An 18577-nucleotide genomic window follows, 5' to 3' on the forward strand; every position below is an offset into this window, starting at 1 on the left:
TAACTTCATATTCATTCTTTATACACCGTTTCTCCTTTCTTTACAAAGATACTATATTAAATTTCTAATTTTTGTAAAATTCTAAAGGGCCTTTTAGTCATTTTAATAAAAAATATCTTATCATCACTTTTTCACCGAACACGTCAAACTATTTATTATCGATTTCAACACTTTAACCAACACACGTAATTGCCTGTTATAAAATCAGTTTCAGCACTTAAAAATGCTTTTCAACATCTAAAACTTATCAACTATTTACAATCGGCCAATCCAAATGGACTCTTAATACTTCTTTTTAGGTGCTGTTGAGCTCTCTCTCGAAAAACGGATTGATGGGCAATGGTGGATTGGCTCATAAATACCTTAAGAATTTAGTTCTATCTCTCATAGGCCCAGATAAACTAAAGACTAAATTAGTGTATGAAGTTGATTTCATTACTCGTCAACACTTGCATAGATGGACTACACAAAGTGAAGTTGATGTCAAAGAAGCATGTGGAATTGTAGTCATTTCTTAACTCATGAACCATTACATCTCTTTCTTTAATTTAATATTCCCTTAGTTTCATGATAAGTGATAGTATTTTTAACTTGATCATACCCCTTAAGAAAATTACTCATTCCCAGAAATTAAGAAGTATTTTTACTAAGGTTCCTTAATCAAATGTCGTGAAAAAATAGCTCGTTAATGATTTCATGGTTATGTAAAACTACATTTATTTAAGTAAGAGTAGAATCGGAAGAAAAATCAACGCCTTCTAGATTTTGTGAAACACCACTTATTTTGAAATAAAATGAAAAGGTTAAAGTACATACTTATCATGAAACGGAAGGGGTGCTTTATCTCAATTTATGTGTCGCTATTTGAATTTCGAAAGTCAAACGAGTTTTTCTTTGATCGTAATTTTTTCATATATTTTTTAAATATTTTAAATTATTAATTAATGTGATTTATAGTACTTTTTATGTAGTTTTCAAATATGTAAGTTTTATTTGAAAAAACACTTAAGGATTTTATGTCTGAATTTATGATCACAATTTTGAAATTTGACGCCCGAAATTCGAACTATAACACATAAACTGCGATAGGAAGCATATATTTGCTGCTTACTTAGTTGTTTTTCCTATAATATAGATGTTGTTCATATTTATTGCGAAAAAAATCCTTGGTATGAATGAAGAAGAGGCATTGAAACTAAGAGGACATTACAAAGCCTTTGCCAACGGCTTTCTCTCTTTTCCAATTAATTTGCCTGGAACAGCTTTCCATTCCAGTTTGCAGGTACTCTTTCTCCCTATTTAAGTTTGTTTTACTATTACTATTTCATTTTTTTTAATGTTATTTAATCTCGTTGCCCGAAAGTTAAATTATATCCCTCTATTTCAATTTGTGTGTCTTACTTTCTTTTTAATCTGTTTTATAAATAATAACATTGCTTTATATATTTAGTTTCTCTTTAAATTCAGTTCACAAGATTTAAAAGGTATTTTGATACATTATATTATACAAATCTAACAAATTTAAAAATCTTACAGTACTTATTTTGTTAAAATCCATGTCTAGTCAATCTAAGACACATGAAGCTATAAAGTGAAATGGAGGGAGTAGTAAATATAGACAATTTGTATGAAGCTCTTTAACATCAATACTGAGTTTATTTAATGAAGATGTGCCAAAACTACTAGCTGATGATTTATTTAGCACAACCTAGGTGCACTCAAACGCGGATCAAGGATTTTTCTAATATGAGTGCACCATTAGAAAGGAGAAAAAAAGTATTAAAAAGGAATTGATTCCTATTCTTTTAGGTAAATAACTCAACATTCAGTTAAATGCACCATTTAGCACTTTTAAAGTATGAGTATCAGCAGATAATATTAGATCAATTTTAGAAAATATGTATACAAAATACTCTCTTCATTTCATAATAAGTGGTGTTTTTACCTTTTTATTTTATTTCAAAATAAGTGGTGTTTCACAAGATCGAGAAGACATTAATTTTTATTCCAATTTTACCCTTACTTAAATATATGAAGTTTCATGCAACCAAAAGGTGATTAAAGAGCTACTTCTTTTTCAAGAGATTTGATTAATGACAAGTTAGTAAAAACACTTCTTACTTTTTAGAAGTGAGTAGTTTCCTTAAGGGGTGTGCCCAAGCTAAAAACACCACTTATTATAAAATGAAGGGAGTACTTAAGTTGGCGGAGAGACCATGAGTTCACATGCACAAAAAATTTACCTATAAATCTACCCAATGGGTGCACTTATATTTGTAAAATTGTGAAATTAATTGAGCCTTTTTTTTTGTGTGTGTGTGATTAGGGGCGTAAAAGTGCTATAAAGATGATCAAAGACGTTTTCAAGAAAAGGAGGTCATCCAAGGAGAAAGCAAATGAGCAAGACTTCGTAGATTATTTACTTCAAGAAATAGAGAATGAAGAGACATTTATAACTGAAGAAATTGCAGTGGATTTAATTTTCTTTGTTATATTTGCGGCCCATGAAAATACTTCTTCAACCATGACACTACTCTTTAAATACCTCACAGAGTATCCTGATGTTTTAAGACAACTAAAGGTTTGTGTTCTTTAAGAGAGTTCTCATTGTATCTTCTTATCTTGTTTTTATGGGTTAGTTTCATGGTCAGTCACTCAATTTTCATTATATTGTAGAAGAGTTTTTAAACTACTTTTTGTGACAAAGAAATAATTCAACTTTATCTAAGTAGTATAAAGGAATCTTTACATAAATAGCCGACCGGATTTACTATATATTTTTTCTGACCGATATACATAAATTATACACTAATTATACTTGGTTAAACATATAGTATTATATATGTATTATACATATATTATACATACGTCTAGATATTTTTAGTTTAAGTGGTTGTGTGGACGAATATTTAAGTTAATTCTTCTATAATAAAAGTCAATAAACTACTCTTTGTAATAAAAAATGACTCAACTTTGACTAATATTATAAAAATTCATTAAAAGGATATGAAAGAGACATACTATATGATATTTAGACAAAATCTCGAGACTTTTGGTTTCTAGAGGAAAGTTAACTTTCTGTGATACTTAAGTAAAATTGAGTAATTTACTTAATTATATTATTTTAACATATATATTTGATATCATAACACTTCGTAGGAAGAACATGAGAACATACTTAGAAATCGAGAAGATAAGTATGCTCCAACTTCATGGATTGAATACAAGTCCATGATCTTCACACATAAGGTAAGGTTTTTCTAATCCAATTTACATATATTATTCAGTATATGACCAACCAAAATTAAGATATTATCTCTGTACTCATAAGTCATAACAACAGAATAACACTTTCTTGTGTCTTTATTGTTTCTAATTTCAAAATGATTGACAGGTTACAAATGAAACACTAAGGCTTGCAAGTATCGCCTCGGGAATATTCCGAAAAGTACTAAAGGATGTGGAAATCAACGGTAAATTTTATTATAAATTAGATCTTTTAATTTGTTCGTTAATAAATTTAAAAAATGGCTTCTTTCAAGAATTTGCATTTGCATTTTAGTGGCAGTTAATTCCTCGCATCCTTGTAATCTATAGAACAATATTCCCAGACGATCCCTCTTTACAAAACATTAAATATTGGGGAGTTGATATTACCAAAATTTTAAAATGTTACTCCCTTGTCGTGGTTTTCAAAAATAGTTATCTCAAATTATTTGTCGTTTTAGAAGTTCAAGATAAAATTAATTTTTTTTTTTCCATTTCACCCTAATTAGTAGTTATTGTTCTTGAAGACTACAACCACCTCAATTACGGGTTGATGTCATGATTGTTTCAACACCAATGAAGGATAAAATAGCTAAAAAATCCCTCCTAATTAATGTTTCTTAAGGGGATCATGATAGATGATTTGAGACGAAGGGAATATGGAAATCAATTTCCCTTTTCTTTTGTTCTCATTTGTCTAAAAATACTAAACTGAAGAACAATAATCACAGGATATACGATTCCTAAAGGATGGACAATGGTCGTGTGTGCACAATCAGTCCATTTAGATGCAAACAAGTATGAGAACCCCCTTGAATTTAATCCATCGCGATGGAAGGTAAGTCAAATATATGTAAATATAATTAACTTTGTATTCCCTCCGTCTCAATTTATATGACACTTTTTTCTTTTTAGTCAGTCCCAAAAAGAATGACACCTTTCTGTATATATTTAGTAAAAACCCAACTTTAAATTTACGTTTTTACCTTTAACGAAATGATTTCTAGTCACACAAATTTTTATGGTTTGTTTTAGACCACAAATTTCAAAAGTCTTTCTTTATTTCTTATACTTCGTGTCAAGTCAAATATCGTCATATAAAATGGAAGGGAGGAAGTACCTTTTTTTGTGGTTCTCTATACTTTCAAATTTTTAATATGCTTCTACACAAAATTTGAATTCAAAAGGATGAAGAACTACATAGTGTGTCCAAAACATTTGTGGCGTTTGGTGGAGGAAACAGAATGTGTGTTGGAGCTAATCTCTCAAAGGTGCAAATATCCATTTTCCTCCACTATTTGATGACAAGTTATAGGTATGCATTCTCACGGACCCCATAAAAAGTAATAAGGTTAAATTTAATAAATTTAAAAATTATACCATGAGAAGTGTAAAGTTCTAATATTCAATTTCGTTTGAACATTTTAGGTGGAAAGTTTCAAATAAAGGAAACATTACACGACAACCAAATTTGAACTTTGACGATGGGATACGTATTCAAGTCCAGGAGATTCAACGAGAAAATAACAAAGAAATTATTACTCAAGTTGAAAGAGTTTAATACCCCAGGGTCCTTTTATTTTCTTTAATATTGTTTGGGCTGCGCCCCATCTATCTTTTTCATGTACTTTATCAGTTAATAAAACTGTTAATTCCCGTAAATTTTCATTTACTTTTAGTTTATATATTTTGTCCCACGTTGTGCTAACTGTTTGTGTTATGTGTTGGAAATGATAAAAATGCACGTGATTGATGTTTGTGATGATGTTATATACATGTTGGAAGTAAGTTTGAAAGGTTTGTAATGGATTTAAATTGAAAAAGCACCAACTCCCCACACAATAGGTAAAGCCTTAAAATTGAAATCAGTGAAGATCAAAATGAATAAGCAGGAATCAATTCTTTCATTACCTCATTACTTAACACACGTTATATCAAATACGTGCTATAGTGTTCTTGCCTTAATGTGGGCATGACTGTTTTATTTAAAAATATGGCCAAACCCATCAATAGATACTTGTGATCGTCTGGTTATTTCACTTGAACACTTTAACTAAACTTTGTTTCATTTAGACACCCGAGGTAGGGTCCAACTGTACCATTTAATTTAGACATTTTTCGGTGAATCAGCCAAATTTACAAAGTGTGTGCAATACACTCGCTGCTGACATGGCAAATGACTAATAAAATGAGGACATATGTCTTTTTTAATTTTAAAAAACTATTTAATAACAAATTAAAATTAGTACTCTCAAAAAGAAAAAGAAAAAATTTGATTTACACCCAATCAGAAAAAGAGACATTTTTATTAACAAAAAGAAAAAAAAGGACACATTGAAAATTCTGAAATGAATAGTTGTTTTTGGTGTTCTTCACCATCTTCATGTTGTTCTTGTTACAATCACGATTTTAATCTAAATTTTCAAGAGAAACTACTCCAAATTTGTTTTAACTTCAACTAAAGATTCCCCACGAAGACCCAAAGATAATCCAACATTAATTTCTCAAATTTTTCATCAAATCAATTAACCTATTTTAAACCTTCAAGCTTTCTAAAGACTCCATTAATGGCAAGTTTTTTTTTTTAAAAAAAATCTTTTTGGGAATTTTATTCTTCTTTTGTTTATTAAATAGATTTATCCAAAGAAAAATCATCTTTCTTGTCCTGTAAACGCTTAGGGAGAGAGAGGGTGATGGCGGTCTTGATTTTTTCCGGTGAACAAGATAGCAATGGGGGAAGGTTTGTTAAATGGAGAAGAAAGAGAAAAAAAAAAAAAAAGAAGAAGGAAATAAAAAGAATAAAAAAAATATATATGTTTTTTGGGCTCTTCACGCGCCAGATTGGTGTGGAAATCACGTAAGTTGCCAAGTCAGCGAAAAGTGTTTAAATGGCACAGTCGGATCCACCTCAGGTGTCTAAATGAAACAAAGTTTAGTTGAGGTGTTCAAGTGAAAGAACCGGACGACCACGGGTGTTATGTATGAGTTTGGCCTAAAGATATTATTATAACATTGTACATATCTTAGTCTAGATACCTCTAAATGTATAACTCGAGTTTTTCAACCAAACAATCATCAAATCTAATCTTTCACATCTGACTTACCAAACAAGTCATAAAAGATGGTGGCATCCATTAGTCTGATCAGCTCTATCAAGGGTTGAATGGCTTAATCTAAAGCGCATGGCAAAATTTATATGTTTACGGATAAACAGTCTTGCAAGAATTAAGAAACTATCAACAGTACTGAATCATGGATGTTACACATTATGGTTCCTCTAAAACGTAACTGATGCTCCTTTGTAAGTTTAAACATAACAGAAGATCAAGAATACATGAATCAGAAAAAGGGATTTCACTATTTTTAAATGCTCAACATCAATCTCATGATGGCACATTCTGTAACAGGGTGTGTAAAGAATTAAAAAATGAAAATCATAGAGACGTCTAATTACTAATAACTGAATATATTACAAGTCTTATCGAAAGTAAAGATCATTTACGGACTTGAATTGACCTAGATTATATTGCAGGAGGTAAAAAGAAAAATAGACCATTCCAAAATTTTGCTAATATGACAATTCAACCAGGTAAAAGTTTACTCTAGGGAAAAAGAAAATAGAAGAAATTGAAATTTCATTAATGATTACCAAAACAGGTGTTTGGGTGAGCTTTCTGCTGACCTCAACAATCTCCCCTGAGATAGGAGAATTAATTTTACTGTTGTGGAGGTTTTTTTTTTTTTTTTTTTCTTTCTTTTTTTTCCTTTTTCTGTTAAGAATTTCATTTCTTCTGCATGAATGTTCTTAATCATGTTCAATCTTTTATGGGAAAAAAAGAAGAGAAATTTACCCAACTTTTGTTAAGCTAATGGATAGCACTTGGAGTTGTTTGGTTGGTGAGATTAAAATACTATAATTTTGGGATAAAATGTAAGATATTGTGTAATTTTTATTTTGAAATTCGTCACTTTGGGATTGATAATAACACAATTGTGTTATTATTTTTATACACACTTTATGTGGGATAACAATCCCGTGATTATTAATCCCAGTATAAAATAACAAAACAACACATTTGCCCTTCTCAAAAACTTGTCCCAAAGTTATTGAAAGACATCTAAACAGTACTCAAAATATTTTACAGCTCAAGTTTTGAGTACTGGTTTAAATGTCTTTTAATAACTTTGGGACAAAAGTTATCGGAATATGCTGAAGTTAGCCACTGGAGGGTATATTTTGGTTCGAATTGCTGATTATAATTTTACTGGGAAATTCATCCAAGAGCAAGGACTGTTAACATATTCAACCAAAAGATATTAAGACTCAAAACTACAAGAATGAACAGAGCTAAGGTTAATACTTTAGCATGAAACTCATACTCCTAATACTTATTATTCATTTCAGGGAACTCATATTCACTTCATATTTTACAAATAACATTGCACTTCTAAGCTGGTCGAATAAGAAAACCACCAGGATATAACAGTGTGCACAGAAGCCGCCATGACGATAAAATTATGATCCTGTTGCTCTCTCTCTCTCTCACTCTCAGACACACATAAAGAAAAGAGGCATCAGACAGATTAAAAAAGAAAACTTGACACTAGCCAAATCTGCAGATCTAAATTAAGAATAACAGCTTCACTAACTTTTGCCCTCCTCTACCTTTGAAGAATTGAACTTGATGTTAACCAAATCTGCAGCAAGTCGGGCAGCAGCAGATGCACGCTCTGCAGCAGAAATAGCAGCACGAGCTCTCTCTAATACATCTGATGTTTCTGGTCTTGTATCCTTTTTTATATCGACAGAATCACCCAAAGTGCTGTCACCAAGTGATGGTTTATCTATATTAGCAGGCCATAGAGGTGCTTTACTAACAGAGGTTGGAGACTCGAGACTTCTAGCTCCTGGATTGCCATTTCGAGACGTCACAGGATTTGCAGAAGTTGGGGCATGACCACGAGCATTTGGTTCTAGAGACGCCCGAGCAGGTGCAGCAATTTGTTTTGGTCCATTCTACATCATGAATTATAGAGGCAGCAAATAAAATTCAGGTCAAGAACAACAGAGCACTTAAAGTTCAATGGTGTCAGGTAGGGGGTGACAAAATCAGCCCATGAAAACATAACTCGTGCAACCGCCCAAGTTTGGGATGGTCATTGGCCCGCCCATTTATTATCTCAGACCATCAATAATTGGGCTGATACGTAGCCCAAATTGACTCATGAATAATCTTGTCAAAATATTTTAAAGAATACATTCTTTATTTGACATGATATATATAGCCATAATAAAGAAAAATCAATTTTAAATTTAAAAAAAAAAGGGAAGAAAAATCAGTTTTATTAGGTACCAAAAAATTATATTAAGTTGCAAACAAAAAAATTAAAACTTAGTAAGAATTGGGCGGGTTGGGTCTTGACCTGCTTTCTAGCCCCCATTTCAGCCCAAGTAACTTTTGGGCGGGTCAATAACCCACTCATTTATTAACTCATCCCATTTTGACCAGCCCAACCCGCTCACTAGACACCCCTAGTCGCAGGGATATACTAGAGTTGATTAAATTAACAATGTCCCAACACCCGGCAAATTATAGTGGAGATCCTTGTGAATGTCCGAAGTGTTAGTTCTAACAAATTTTAAGGAGTAGCTTCTAATTCAGACATTTTCAAGCTTCTGAAGAGAAGGACTAAATATTCAAGACACACATACAACTAGAAGATTTAACAAAGGAAAGTACCAGAAGGTCCTCTGGCTTTTTACTCAGTTCTGCTTCTGTGTTAGAACAATCCCACTCCACGTTGTACTCTCTTGCAATTTCCTTCAATACATTGAGCCTTACTTCAGCTGATGGAGCACCGACTGAAAGTTTCTCTATAATCTGCATATTCAAAGAATTAAACGTTTAATATAGTCAACCCTGCAAGTATATCATTAGCACAATGAAGAAGAAGAAGAAGTAGAGAGCATAACTGTACGGTTGACACTTGTATCAGGCCGAAGCTCAGATGCTGCAGCTATGAATTCCTTTCCATATTTAGCTGCAAATAGATTCCTGACATGCAATAAATCTGGCAAATCTGAACATCTTGGAGCTGCAAAGATTATACTTGCAACAGCTTCCCGCAATTCCGTAGGGCATTCTCTGATACACCAAAAGAGATATTTAATCTCATCACGTATAGTTTTTACGTTATATAAACAAATAAGACAAACTCTTGTGTCCATGAGTTCGTGTCCGCTAGACAGATGCTCGAAATGATTTAGTTGAAACACAAAACTACCTAGAAAGAGAATATGTAGCTACTCTGGCTTTATAATGTGCTTGCCCTAGTGGCACCTTAAATCCTTCACCTACCAAGGTCAAAACGAAACGACGTTATAGCAACGATTTTGGTGGTCAACTTAGACTTTGCCATTTATGAAGGAACGAGGTCACCAGACCTCAACAAAAAGTTCAAGTCAGCCAAGGATCATATGCTTGTCAAGCTATAAATTTTAACTGACCAAAAATCACGTTTGACCAAGGTGCAAGTAAAAGTTATTTATGATGAATAACTGATGGTTTGATCTACATAGACCTCTATAAATGCACCGCATGTAAGAGTTAAAATATGATGACTGAGAACACTGAAAAGAAAACAAGATAAATCCAAAATTACATGAAGTCATCTCAAATTCTCAATAGACCAAAACCTCTTGAAATATAACAAAACACAATGGAAGCGAAGTATCTGCATAGTCGGTTTCATTGTTGGGACTCATTAGGTAGATGTTTTAGTTAGGTTACATTTTTCATGTTGGCTTAGGGATAACCATGATATTAAAAGAATCTTTAGTTCTAAAGAAACTGTAATCTGTTATAATTTAGAAAATTTTGAGCATTGAAAAAAATAAACCCACATAAAGCAGAACGAATATTGACAATATATATAGCCAGTCTCGTCTAATTGGAGATCAAGATCCCATTTGGATTAGCAGATTGTAAATAGTTGATAAGCTTTAAGTGCTGAAATTGATTTTATAAATAAGTAGTTACGTGTTTGGATAAAAGTGCTAAAACTGTTAATAAACATCAAATATGTTTGGTGAAAAAGTGTTGATAAGCTTTTAGTTTGTTAGAATGATAAAAATATCCTTAAAATTTTGCAACAAATTACAACATGCCCAGTAAAATCCCACAAAGTGGGACCTGGGAGGGTAGAGTGTATATTCGAAATAATTCCAAGTACAAATTAACCCACTATGGTGTTTCACAACGGTGTATTAAAAAAGCGATGAACACACAACAAAGGCTTTGATGTCAATGTAAGAATAATTAACGGGGCAAGAACGAATCGTGTTACCCTTTCTGTGTTGAGCAGCGTTGCCCTCTTCTAGGTGAGCCAAAGTGTGTTTAATACCTTCAAGAGCATTTTGCTCTTCCAGTACATACCACATTTTATGACTCGAGGTGTCGTAATTCTCACCGTTTAGTCTCTCACCCTTGTTAAATCAACAATGATGCTCTTTGATGTCATGTCTGGTAAATGAGATAGCAAGTTTTACTCGTCAATATTTACTTTAAACAATTTCTGCATGTGATATACCCACTCAAGCAAATTGATTTCCATAAAGGTTTCACATTTAGTGTAAAAATTGAAAGGTCCCTAAAGTTTCCAATCCTCATCTACGCACTAAATGTTTAACCAAAATTAAAATCATTTCTTAATGTGTATCAAAAAATATATTTGAGTCTAAAATCACATAGATTCTTAAACAATTTATGCATGACTTTCTTCACATTACGGGGGTGACAAGAATTTACAACACTTTCTCCCATAATTTTTAGTTTATCTATGGGAGAAACTCGAGAAAGCTGCGATTTAGGAACTATCGGACTTAATCTAGGTCTAGAACAAGTCTTTAGTAGCCAAGATTTCTTAATCTTAGCTGCTATTTCCTTTTCCTCCCAATTGGCTTCAAGTTCCATAGTGTATACCCAAATGTGCTTATTAAGACCAAACTTGTGATAAATACTAGCCAATTGACACCTCCAATAATATGGTAAGGATTGCTCCAATATACACAAGGCTCTCCAATCCGAAACATATTTAAAATATTCAAACATTAATTATGTCCGTTTCTTCCCAAAAAGACGAAGATGATATGGTATAGATGCAGATGGGTCCATTTTGAATTTTTGGAACTCTTCATATTTTCTTTCTCCGCCCCTAAGCAGAGCCCTATCCTCCCTAAAGATATTTTGTAGTGTCCTTAGGACAATCCTGATGACTTCAGGCTCAGAGTCTGAACATTACCGAATCTAGTCCTTCGACGACGCATTCTTCTACATTGTCCGTTTGCTCGAGTTTTACCACTACTCCCACTTGAGTAATTCGAGCTTGTTCTCGTCCAGCCATGTCTGAAATGGGAATAAGGAAACAAAATGGTTGTTACAATTCAATGGGCATCTAGTTCGTGGAAGAATACTTTCTAAGAACACCAGATGAATTTTTCTCACACAGAGAAAAAGCATTCTGGTATCGTTTAAAGCAAAAGGAGGATAAGCGGTTTAAGAGCAAAAGTCACTCCCACACACGTTTCAACATATAGAGTAGTGGTAACCTCTTTGTAGGAAACTGTTTAATGTTTATCTTACTAACCAGGTCGGGTCAGCCCACATGGAGCGACCCACAGCCCATTATCAAACATCTCCCACTTCGCTCATGGGGGGCTAGACCCAAAACCAAAAGGGCATCTAGTTCGTGGAAGAATACTTTGTTTCCAAGTGATTCAAAGTTCGACTTGGGGCGATTTGGTGGCAAGTTCAACAGTTAATCTTCCGCTGCTTTAAGGTACACAATTCGTTGTTCTTGCTCCACGAATTATTCTAGCAATGGCATCAGCGCCTAGGGTTATTTGTTTCACGCATAAACACTACAGCTGCGAATAGAAGTTTGCTCTTCTTGTTTGTATTTTTTGAATAGACAACCATTTTGTTTCCTTGTTCTCATTTCAGACATGGCTGGACGGGGACAAGCTCGAATTACTCCAAGTGGGAGTAGTTGTAAAACTCGAGCAAACGGACAACGTAGAAGAATGCGTCGTCGAAGGACTAGATTTAGTAATGATTCAGACTCTGAGCCTGGAGTCATCAGGAATGTCCCAAGGACGCTACAAAATATCTTTAGGGAGGATAGAGTTTTGCGTAGGAAAGGAGAAAGAAAATATGAAGAGTTTCAAAAATTCAAATGAACACACCGGCATTTATACCATATCATCTTTGTTTTCTAGGAAAGAAACTAGCAGAATTAATGTTTGGACATTTAAATATGTTTCGGATTGAAGAGCCTTGTGTATATCGGAGCAATCCTTACCAGATTATTAGAAGGGTCAATTGGCTAGTACTCATCACAAGTTTGGTCCCAATGAGCATATTTGGGTATACACTATGGAACTTGAAGCCAAGTGGGAGGAAAAGGAAATATCAACTAAGATTAAGAAATCTTGGATACTAAAAACTTGTTCTATACCCAGATTAAGTACGATAGTTCCTACATCTCAGCTTTCTCGACTTTCTCCCATAGATAAACTGGCTAAACTTGTGGCCGAAAATGTTGTACATCCTTGTCACCCGCGTAATGAGAAGAAAGTCATGTAAATACAGACAAGTAGTATATGACTTGTAATTGTGTAAATTTTTTTTATGAACAAATATTTGTTTATCTCTTCTGTTATATATATATATATATGTATATATACATATATCTACATATATGTATATATAAAAGAATCTATGTGATTCTAGTCTCAATTTTTTTTTTTTTTTTTTTTTTTTTTTTTTTTTACTACATACACTAAGAAATGTTTTTAATTTGGTTAAACATTTAGTTTGTAGATGATGATTGAAGACTTTAGTAACCTTTCGATATTACACTAAATGTGAAACCTTTATGAAATTGATTTGCTTGAGTGTGTATATCATATACATAAATTGTTAAAGTGAATATTGATGAGTAAAACTTACTTAATTGTCTCATTTAGCAGACATGGCATCAAAAGCATCATTGCAGATTTAAACAAGGGTGAGAAACTAAACGGTGAGGATTACGACATCTGAAATTGTAAGATATGGTATGTACTAGAAGCGCAAGATGCTCTTGAAGGTACTAATCATACTTTGGTTCACCCAGAAGAGGGTAACACTGCTCAACATAGAAGAAATCTCGAGGCTTACAATGCATGGAAAAAGAAAGATGCCACGTGAGTCGTGATCCTGAGGCTTACAATGCAGTTTTACTGACTGAATCTTATTTTGCCTGGATTGCAGACTCCGGAGCCACCGACTATGTGAGCCGTGATCGAGAAGCATTTGTAGAGTTATGTCGAGTCTCACCTGGATCAAGGTGGATATATGTAGGAAATAATGCAACGCTTGAAGTCAAAGGAATAGGCAGTTGCAAAATGGACTTGTATGATGTAGGTGAAAATTTGAAAGGGCACTCAACATTTTGGTTAGTTATGGGTGTGTAGGAATGTCTTTGACACCAACCAAACAATTATATTAGAGTGCTAAATACAGAAACCTCTCTTGAGGTTACAGCATGTAAATATAGTTTATTTGGTTTCAAATATTATATAAACCTTCATATTCCAATATGGTGTATTACAAAACAGAATTTCACCTATAGCTTAATATAGAGGTCCTGTATGCATAAATTTTATTTATTTCCATTTCTCTTTCACTTTGCCATAGACAACCCCTTCCTGAGCTAGCACTATGCTCCTTTCCTGCACTTTCCCCTTGCCAAAAGGGATTATTTTAACCAAATGGTACCTAACTTTTCTCTGAAAGCTGGTAATTCAGTAACCTAAAGGAAAACATTCTTTCTGAATACCCAAGGGTCCACATCTTTTCTCACCTTTTCGAAGAGAAAGAACATCGCTCACATGGTTCTAAATCATCTTTTCATTGTTTTAGAGAAACTATTATTATAGAAATTCAGCTGGGTAAGTAGTACTGATTGATATTAGAAAAATAAAGAAGCATATCTTAGAATTTTCAAGCACTCCTGAAGCCTTGAGGAGAAAGCATGTGGAAGATAGTTTGTTATACTGAAAATTTCATTAAAGATAACAAGAGGCTATAACTAGCATTAATTGAATCGACATACTAGGGTATGATCTTAACTTAGTCTTTTAAGTGAAAGAAATGGATAATAAATGTGAATACAAGCATAGTATTCGCAGCCTCAATTGATTGGTACTCACATTAGAAACAAAAATGCCCTCCCCTTGCCCAAACCCTGAAATTGAAAAACAAATACAAAATTGTACATATATTTTACTTGGCTGAGGGATGACTAAATCAACTTGAAAAGGTATGTGAAGCTTTTCCACCCCCCCCCCCCCCCCCTTTTTCGACAAGTGGTATCTGAAGCTAACTTTAAGCTGAGACTAGGCATATTGTTCACAGAGAGGAAACCAAAAGCACTTGGTGAAGTCTCTGGCAAACATAGTGCAAAGAGCATTTTGAAGCAACATACAAAACATCTCCTGATCTCTAAATAATGCCATAACAAACTGGACCTAATGAGTAACGAAATTTCATTGATTTGAAAAAAGAAAGTCAAGCGAGAGACAGCTTACTTTTGGCTTTCAAGGATAGGGACACGGGCATAAACAAACTCGCAGAACAACTCCAAAATTTCATAGGCAGCCCATATATTTTGCTCACGTATAATATGCTCAACCTGAATGAAGGCATACTAGTTAGATAAATACCCAATTGAATGATCAACAAGTAAAAGTATCTCAGAATTTCTACCCATCAACAAGTAAAAGTATCTCAGAATTTCTACCCTAATTCGAGCTATGGATTCCTGGCCGGCTTGCAGAAATTGGGCTATCTCCTTGCGCATATTTTTGAGCTGTGCATCTCTCTTGTTTTGTAATAATTTGATTCGTGAGATTGCCAAGGTCAAGCATGTCTTGCTACAAAGTCATCCACAGATAGAGTCACAAGAATACAACAACAATAAGCTTCAATCACTAAGTTCGGGTCAGCTATATGAATCCTGTTTTCTGTGAAACCAATCATTCATGTTACGTTATATTATACATTCTCTATAACAGCCGAAAAAATACCAGAACAAAACTACGCTGATATAGAGAGGTTTGACTGAGATGACTGTTATGGTCTTATAGATAACTCAGTCAAACCTCTCTATAACAACCGTCTCTATAACAACATTTCATTATAACATCCATGTTTTCTATGGAACCGATATTTCATGTTATGTTATATTATATATGTTCTCCATAAAGCATTTCGTTATAGAAGCAAAAAAATATCGAAACAAACAACGCTGTCACAGAGAGGTTTGACTATAGTTCAGCTTTATGAACCTTATTAACCTTTATGCTTCATCTGGACCAGTTTCATTCCAATGCTTAATAATTTCATTTTAAACATTAATTAGGTATTCTCTGACTAACAATTTTCTATATTTCCTAACAAGCAGTCACATGAATAATTAGCAATTTATTTTTTATTTTTTAAATAACCTAGATACAAACATAAAATTAAGCAGAACAACAGTACAGTTCAGAATTTCATATCAATTGTGTTTCAGCAAACACTAACTACCCTTAAATCACATAAACCCATTTTTAAAGCTTTAAAGGTGATACTTTTAGAAAATTGAAAAACCCCATAAACAGATCACTGACTTTTTTGGTAAAATTTGAACAACAAATTAAAAATGAGTTCTTGAATTCATTAAGGGAAAGAAAATACAGTTGACAGGAAAAAAAAAAAAAGGATGGAGTGTTTGACTAACCATTTCGAGGCTTGAAGTCCTCTGTTGAAGAGTTGATTCAGTAGAGACATGAGTTAAAGAACTCTAAAAAATGGTTATAAGTGCAAAAATATATATCACAGTTTTGTTAAGAATTTTTTTGGTACAAATTGATATATGTTTTGGAAAAGAGAACTTTAAACTTAGTTCTGATCGGTGATTTTCTATGAAGTTTAATTCCAATTCCAATTCCAATTCCAATCCCAAAGCTTTTTGTTTTTTCTTTCCAAAATTCCGATGATTTATTTATTGGCAGTATTGTTTTTCTTTACTAGTTTGGGCTATATGGGTAGCTATTTAGGGGACATGTGCACAAATAGCCAATTTGAGGACAATATTTATTTAAGCCATTTTATAAGTTTTTGTAAGTTTAGTCATTTTAGAATTAATTTCAGACCCATGAGATTGAAGTTGGTTTGATTGAAGAAATTTGAAATTTGAAGATTTATTGCTTATTTGAAGTTGTTTTGATTGAAGCAATTTGAAAACACCATTATTGATTTTATTAAGCTTTGATTATTTAAGAAGATAAAGTTGGATTATTGATTTTTGAAGGTTTATCTAGAATCTAACCATTAGATATTGTTGGATTGATAATAGAATGTTGAGGATAAAATTTGGATCAGTTGAAGATGATTTGGACCAATTTAAATCAATTTTGAAGTAAAATGTGCAGGTGAAATTTCTCAATTTTTTTTGGTTATTTGTTAGGAATTGTGAATAAATTATTCTAAAGTGATGACACAATTAGTATTAAATTTCTCATGATTCAACACGACTTGGGCCAAACGCATTCATTAGGAACTCTTGGTGAACGATGCAATTTGTTCTAAACTCTTGATGATTCATGATAACTTTGTGAAAATCTAATCCATAAAAAAAACTCGTGGTGATCCGTTAGGAATCGAACTCCAACTTTTAATTTGAAAGTTATTTTTGCACAACTTATTCAAATGGGCCAAAACTTAACAGCGACATTAAAATAACCTATTTGTGTAAATCTTCCCATTTGAAGAGCTTTGGATCGGCCCAAAATTAATGGGTCATTTTCACAAATTGGATCATTTAAAGCCTTATATAAATTTTGGGGTAATTTGCACGATTGGCCTTCGTTGGGGATGGTCTTTAATTTTTGCCCCTGAAATTGCTTGTTTTTAATTTTTAAACCCCTATAAAATATACAGATGTTAAGTTCGAACGCATTTGTCATAAATAAAAAAAAAAAAAATCGCAAGTCAAGGTTTTGCAAAAAGTTTGCCCGTGCCTTAAGATAACTAAGTAAATCTGCATTGAGACGACAACTTTTTTTTTATAAAAAACTTTTAGTTATCTGCGCCCAAGAAGTCTCAGATAACTCAGACTATTTGCAAAGCCTAGCCTTGCGATTTTTTTTTTTTTTTTGATTGAGCCGCGATTCGAACCCAGAATCTCGGGGTATTTTCGGCCACCTTTTTAAGCGAAGGACAAAAATTAAAGACCAACAATTTGAGGGGAAAAATTAAAGACCACCCCAAAGGAAGGACAATCCACACAAAAAAAATGTAAATTTTGTCCCCTCATTTAAGGAATTTGTAAAAAAAAAAAATGGTCTTGTCGGTATACACGCTGAAGAACGAAAAGTTACGCTATTGCCAGATTATGTCTGGGAAGGCATAACTATGGTACAATCTTCAAGGAACTGATCAGAAACATGAATTGTTCGACACTCATACACATTTTCTCTTCTTAAGGAAATTAGTTTATTGAATGTTTGAATTTATTTTTGGAATAATCACAAAAATAGATGAAAAATCTTCTCAACTTGAGGAATATCAATGGAATTATCCTTAAGAATATTTCACCGGTAATAGTAAATCTCCTAGGACTCAATAAATTATTATTGTTCAAACTAGGAGCAGAATAACAAAGAAAAATTTAAGAAAAAACTCAACAAAGTTGTTGAAAGAGAAATATTTCTAAAAACGTAAAGGTCTAATTATATAAGGGTATTAAAACCGCTATATCATAATGACTAAAATATGTAACAATTAAAACGTGTAGATGTTATAATGTTAGTTAATGGTTGTATATTTGTTACAATATATTAACGGCTAAAACCATTAGGAATCTAACAATTTAATCACGAAGTTGATTTTTGCCTAATTTTTTTGGTAAGCGTGTATTTGGACATACTTCTAGTCGAGTATGATCTGAATTTAAACTTTATGAGTTCAACCTTAAGATTATCAGTGTACATCCGTCGTATTTTAAAAGTTATGGGTTCATGTCTAATATTTATTGCAATTTTAATAAATATTTACCCATAAATTTATGCTGTAATGGTCAAAAGTTAAGGGTTCAATAAAACCCCCACCTAAAATGTTAGATCCGCCACTGCTTCTAGTAGGCTCAAATTGTCCAAAATGAATGTTTCAAAAAGCATGACTTGGATTGGCCTCACGTACATATCACGCGTCGGGTAAACTAT

The 18577-nt window shown here is 33.0% G+C and overlaps 2 protein-coding genes across 2 annotated transcripts; one reads left to right on the plus strand and one right to left on the minus strand.

The window, feature by feature from the left end:
- The first annotated feature begins 305 nt into the window (after window positions 1-305).
- On the plus strand, window positions 306-5006 carry LOC132060848 (cytochrome P450 87A3-like). Its single transcript, XM_059453757.1, has 7 exons — window positions 306-1282; window positions 2327-2581; window positions 3160-3249; window positions 3395-3473; window positions 3999-4105; window positions 4455-4582; window positions 4696-5006. Exons 1-7 carry the CDS (start codon window positions 1136-1138, stop codon window positions 4826-4828), a joined length of 939 nt encoding a protein of 312 aa, XP_059309740.1. The 5' UTR covers window positions 306-1135; the 3' UTR covers window positions 4829-5006.
- A 2622-nt stretch (window positions 5007-7628) lies between these two features.
- LOC132059908 (uncharacterized) lies at window positions 7629-16339 on the minus strand. The gene is made up of 6 exons (XM_059452751.1): window positions 16093-16339; window positions 15112-15244; window positions 14900-15003; window positions 9242-9413; window positions 9009-9149; window positions 7629-8284 (listed from the first exon to the last, which is right to left on the minus strand). The coding sequence occupies exons 1-6, from the start codon at window positions 16140-16142 to the stop codon at window positions 7913-7915; spliced, it is 972 nt and encodes a 323-aa protein (XP_059308734.1). The 5' UTR covers window positions 16143-16339; the 3' UTR covers window positions 7629-7912.
- Between the last annotated feature and the right edge of the window lie 2238 nt (window positions 16340-18577).

Source organism: Lycium ferocissimum, chromosome 6 (assembly GCF_029784015.1).
Source record: "Lycium ferocissimum isolate CSIRO_LF1 chromosome 6, AGI_CSIRO_Lferr_CH_V1, whole genome shotgun sequence".
Taxonomy (NCBI): Eukaryota; Viridiplantae; Streptophyta; class Magnoliopsida; order Solanales; family Solanaceae; genus Lycium; species Lycium ferocissimum.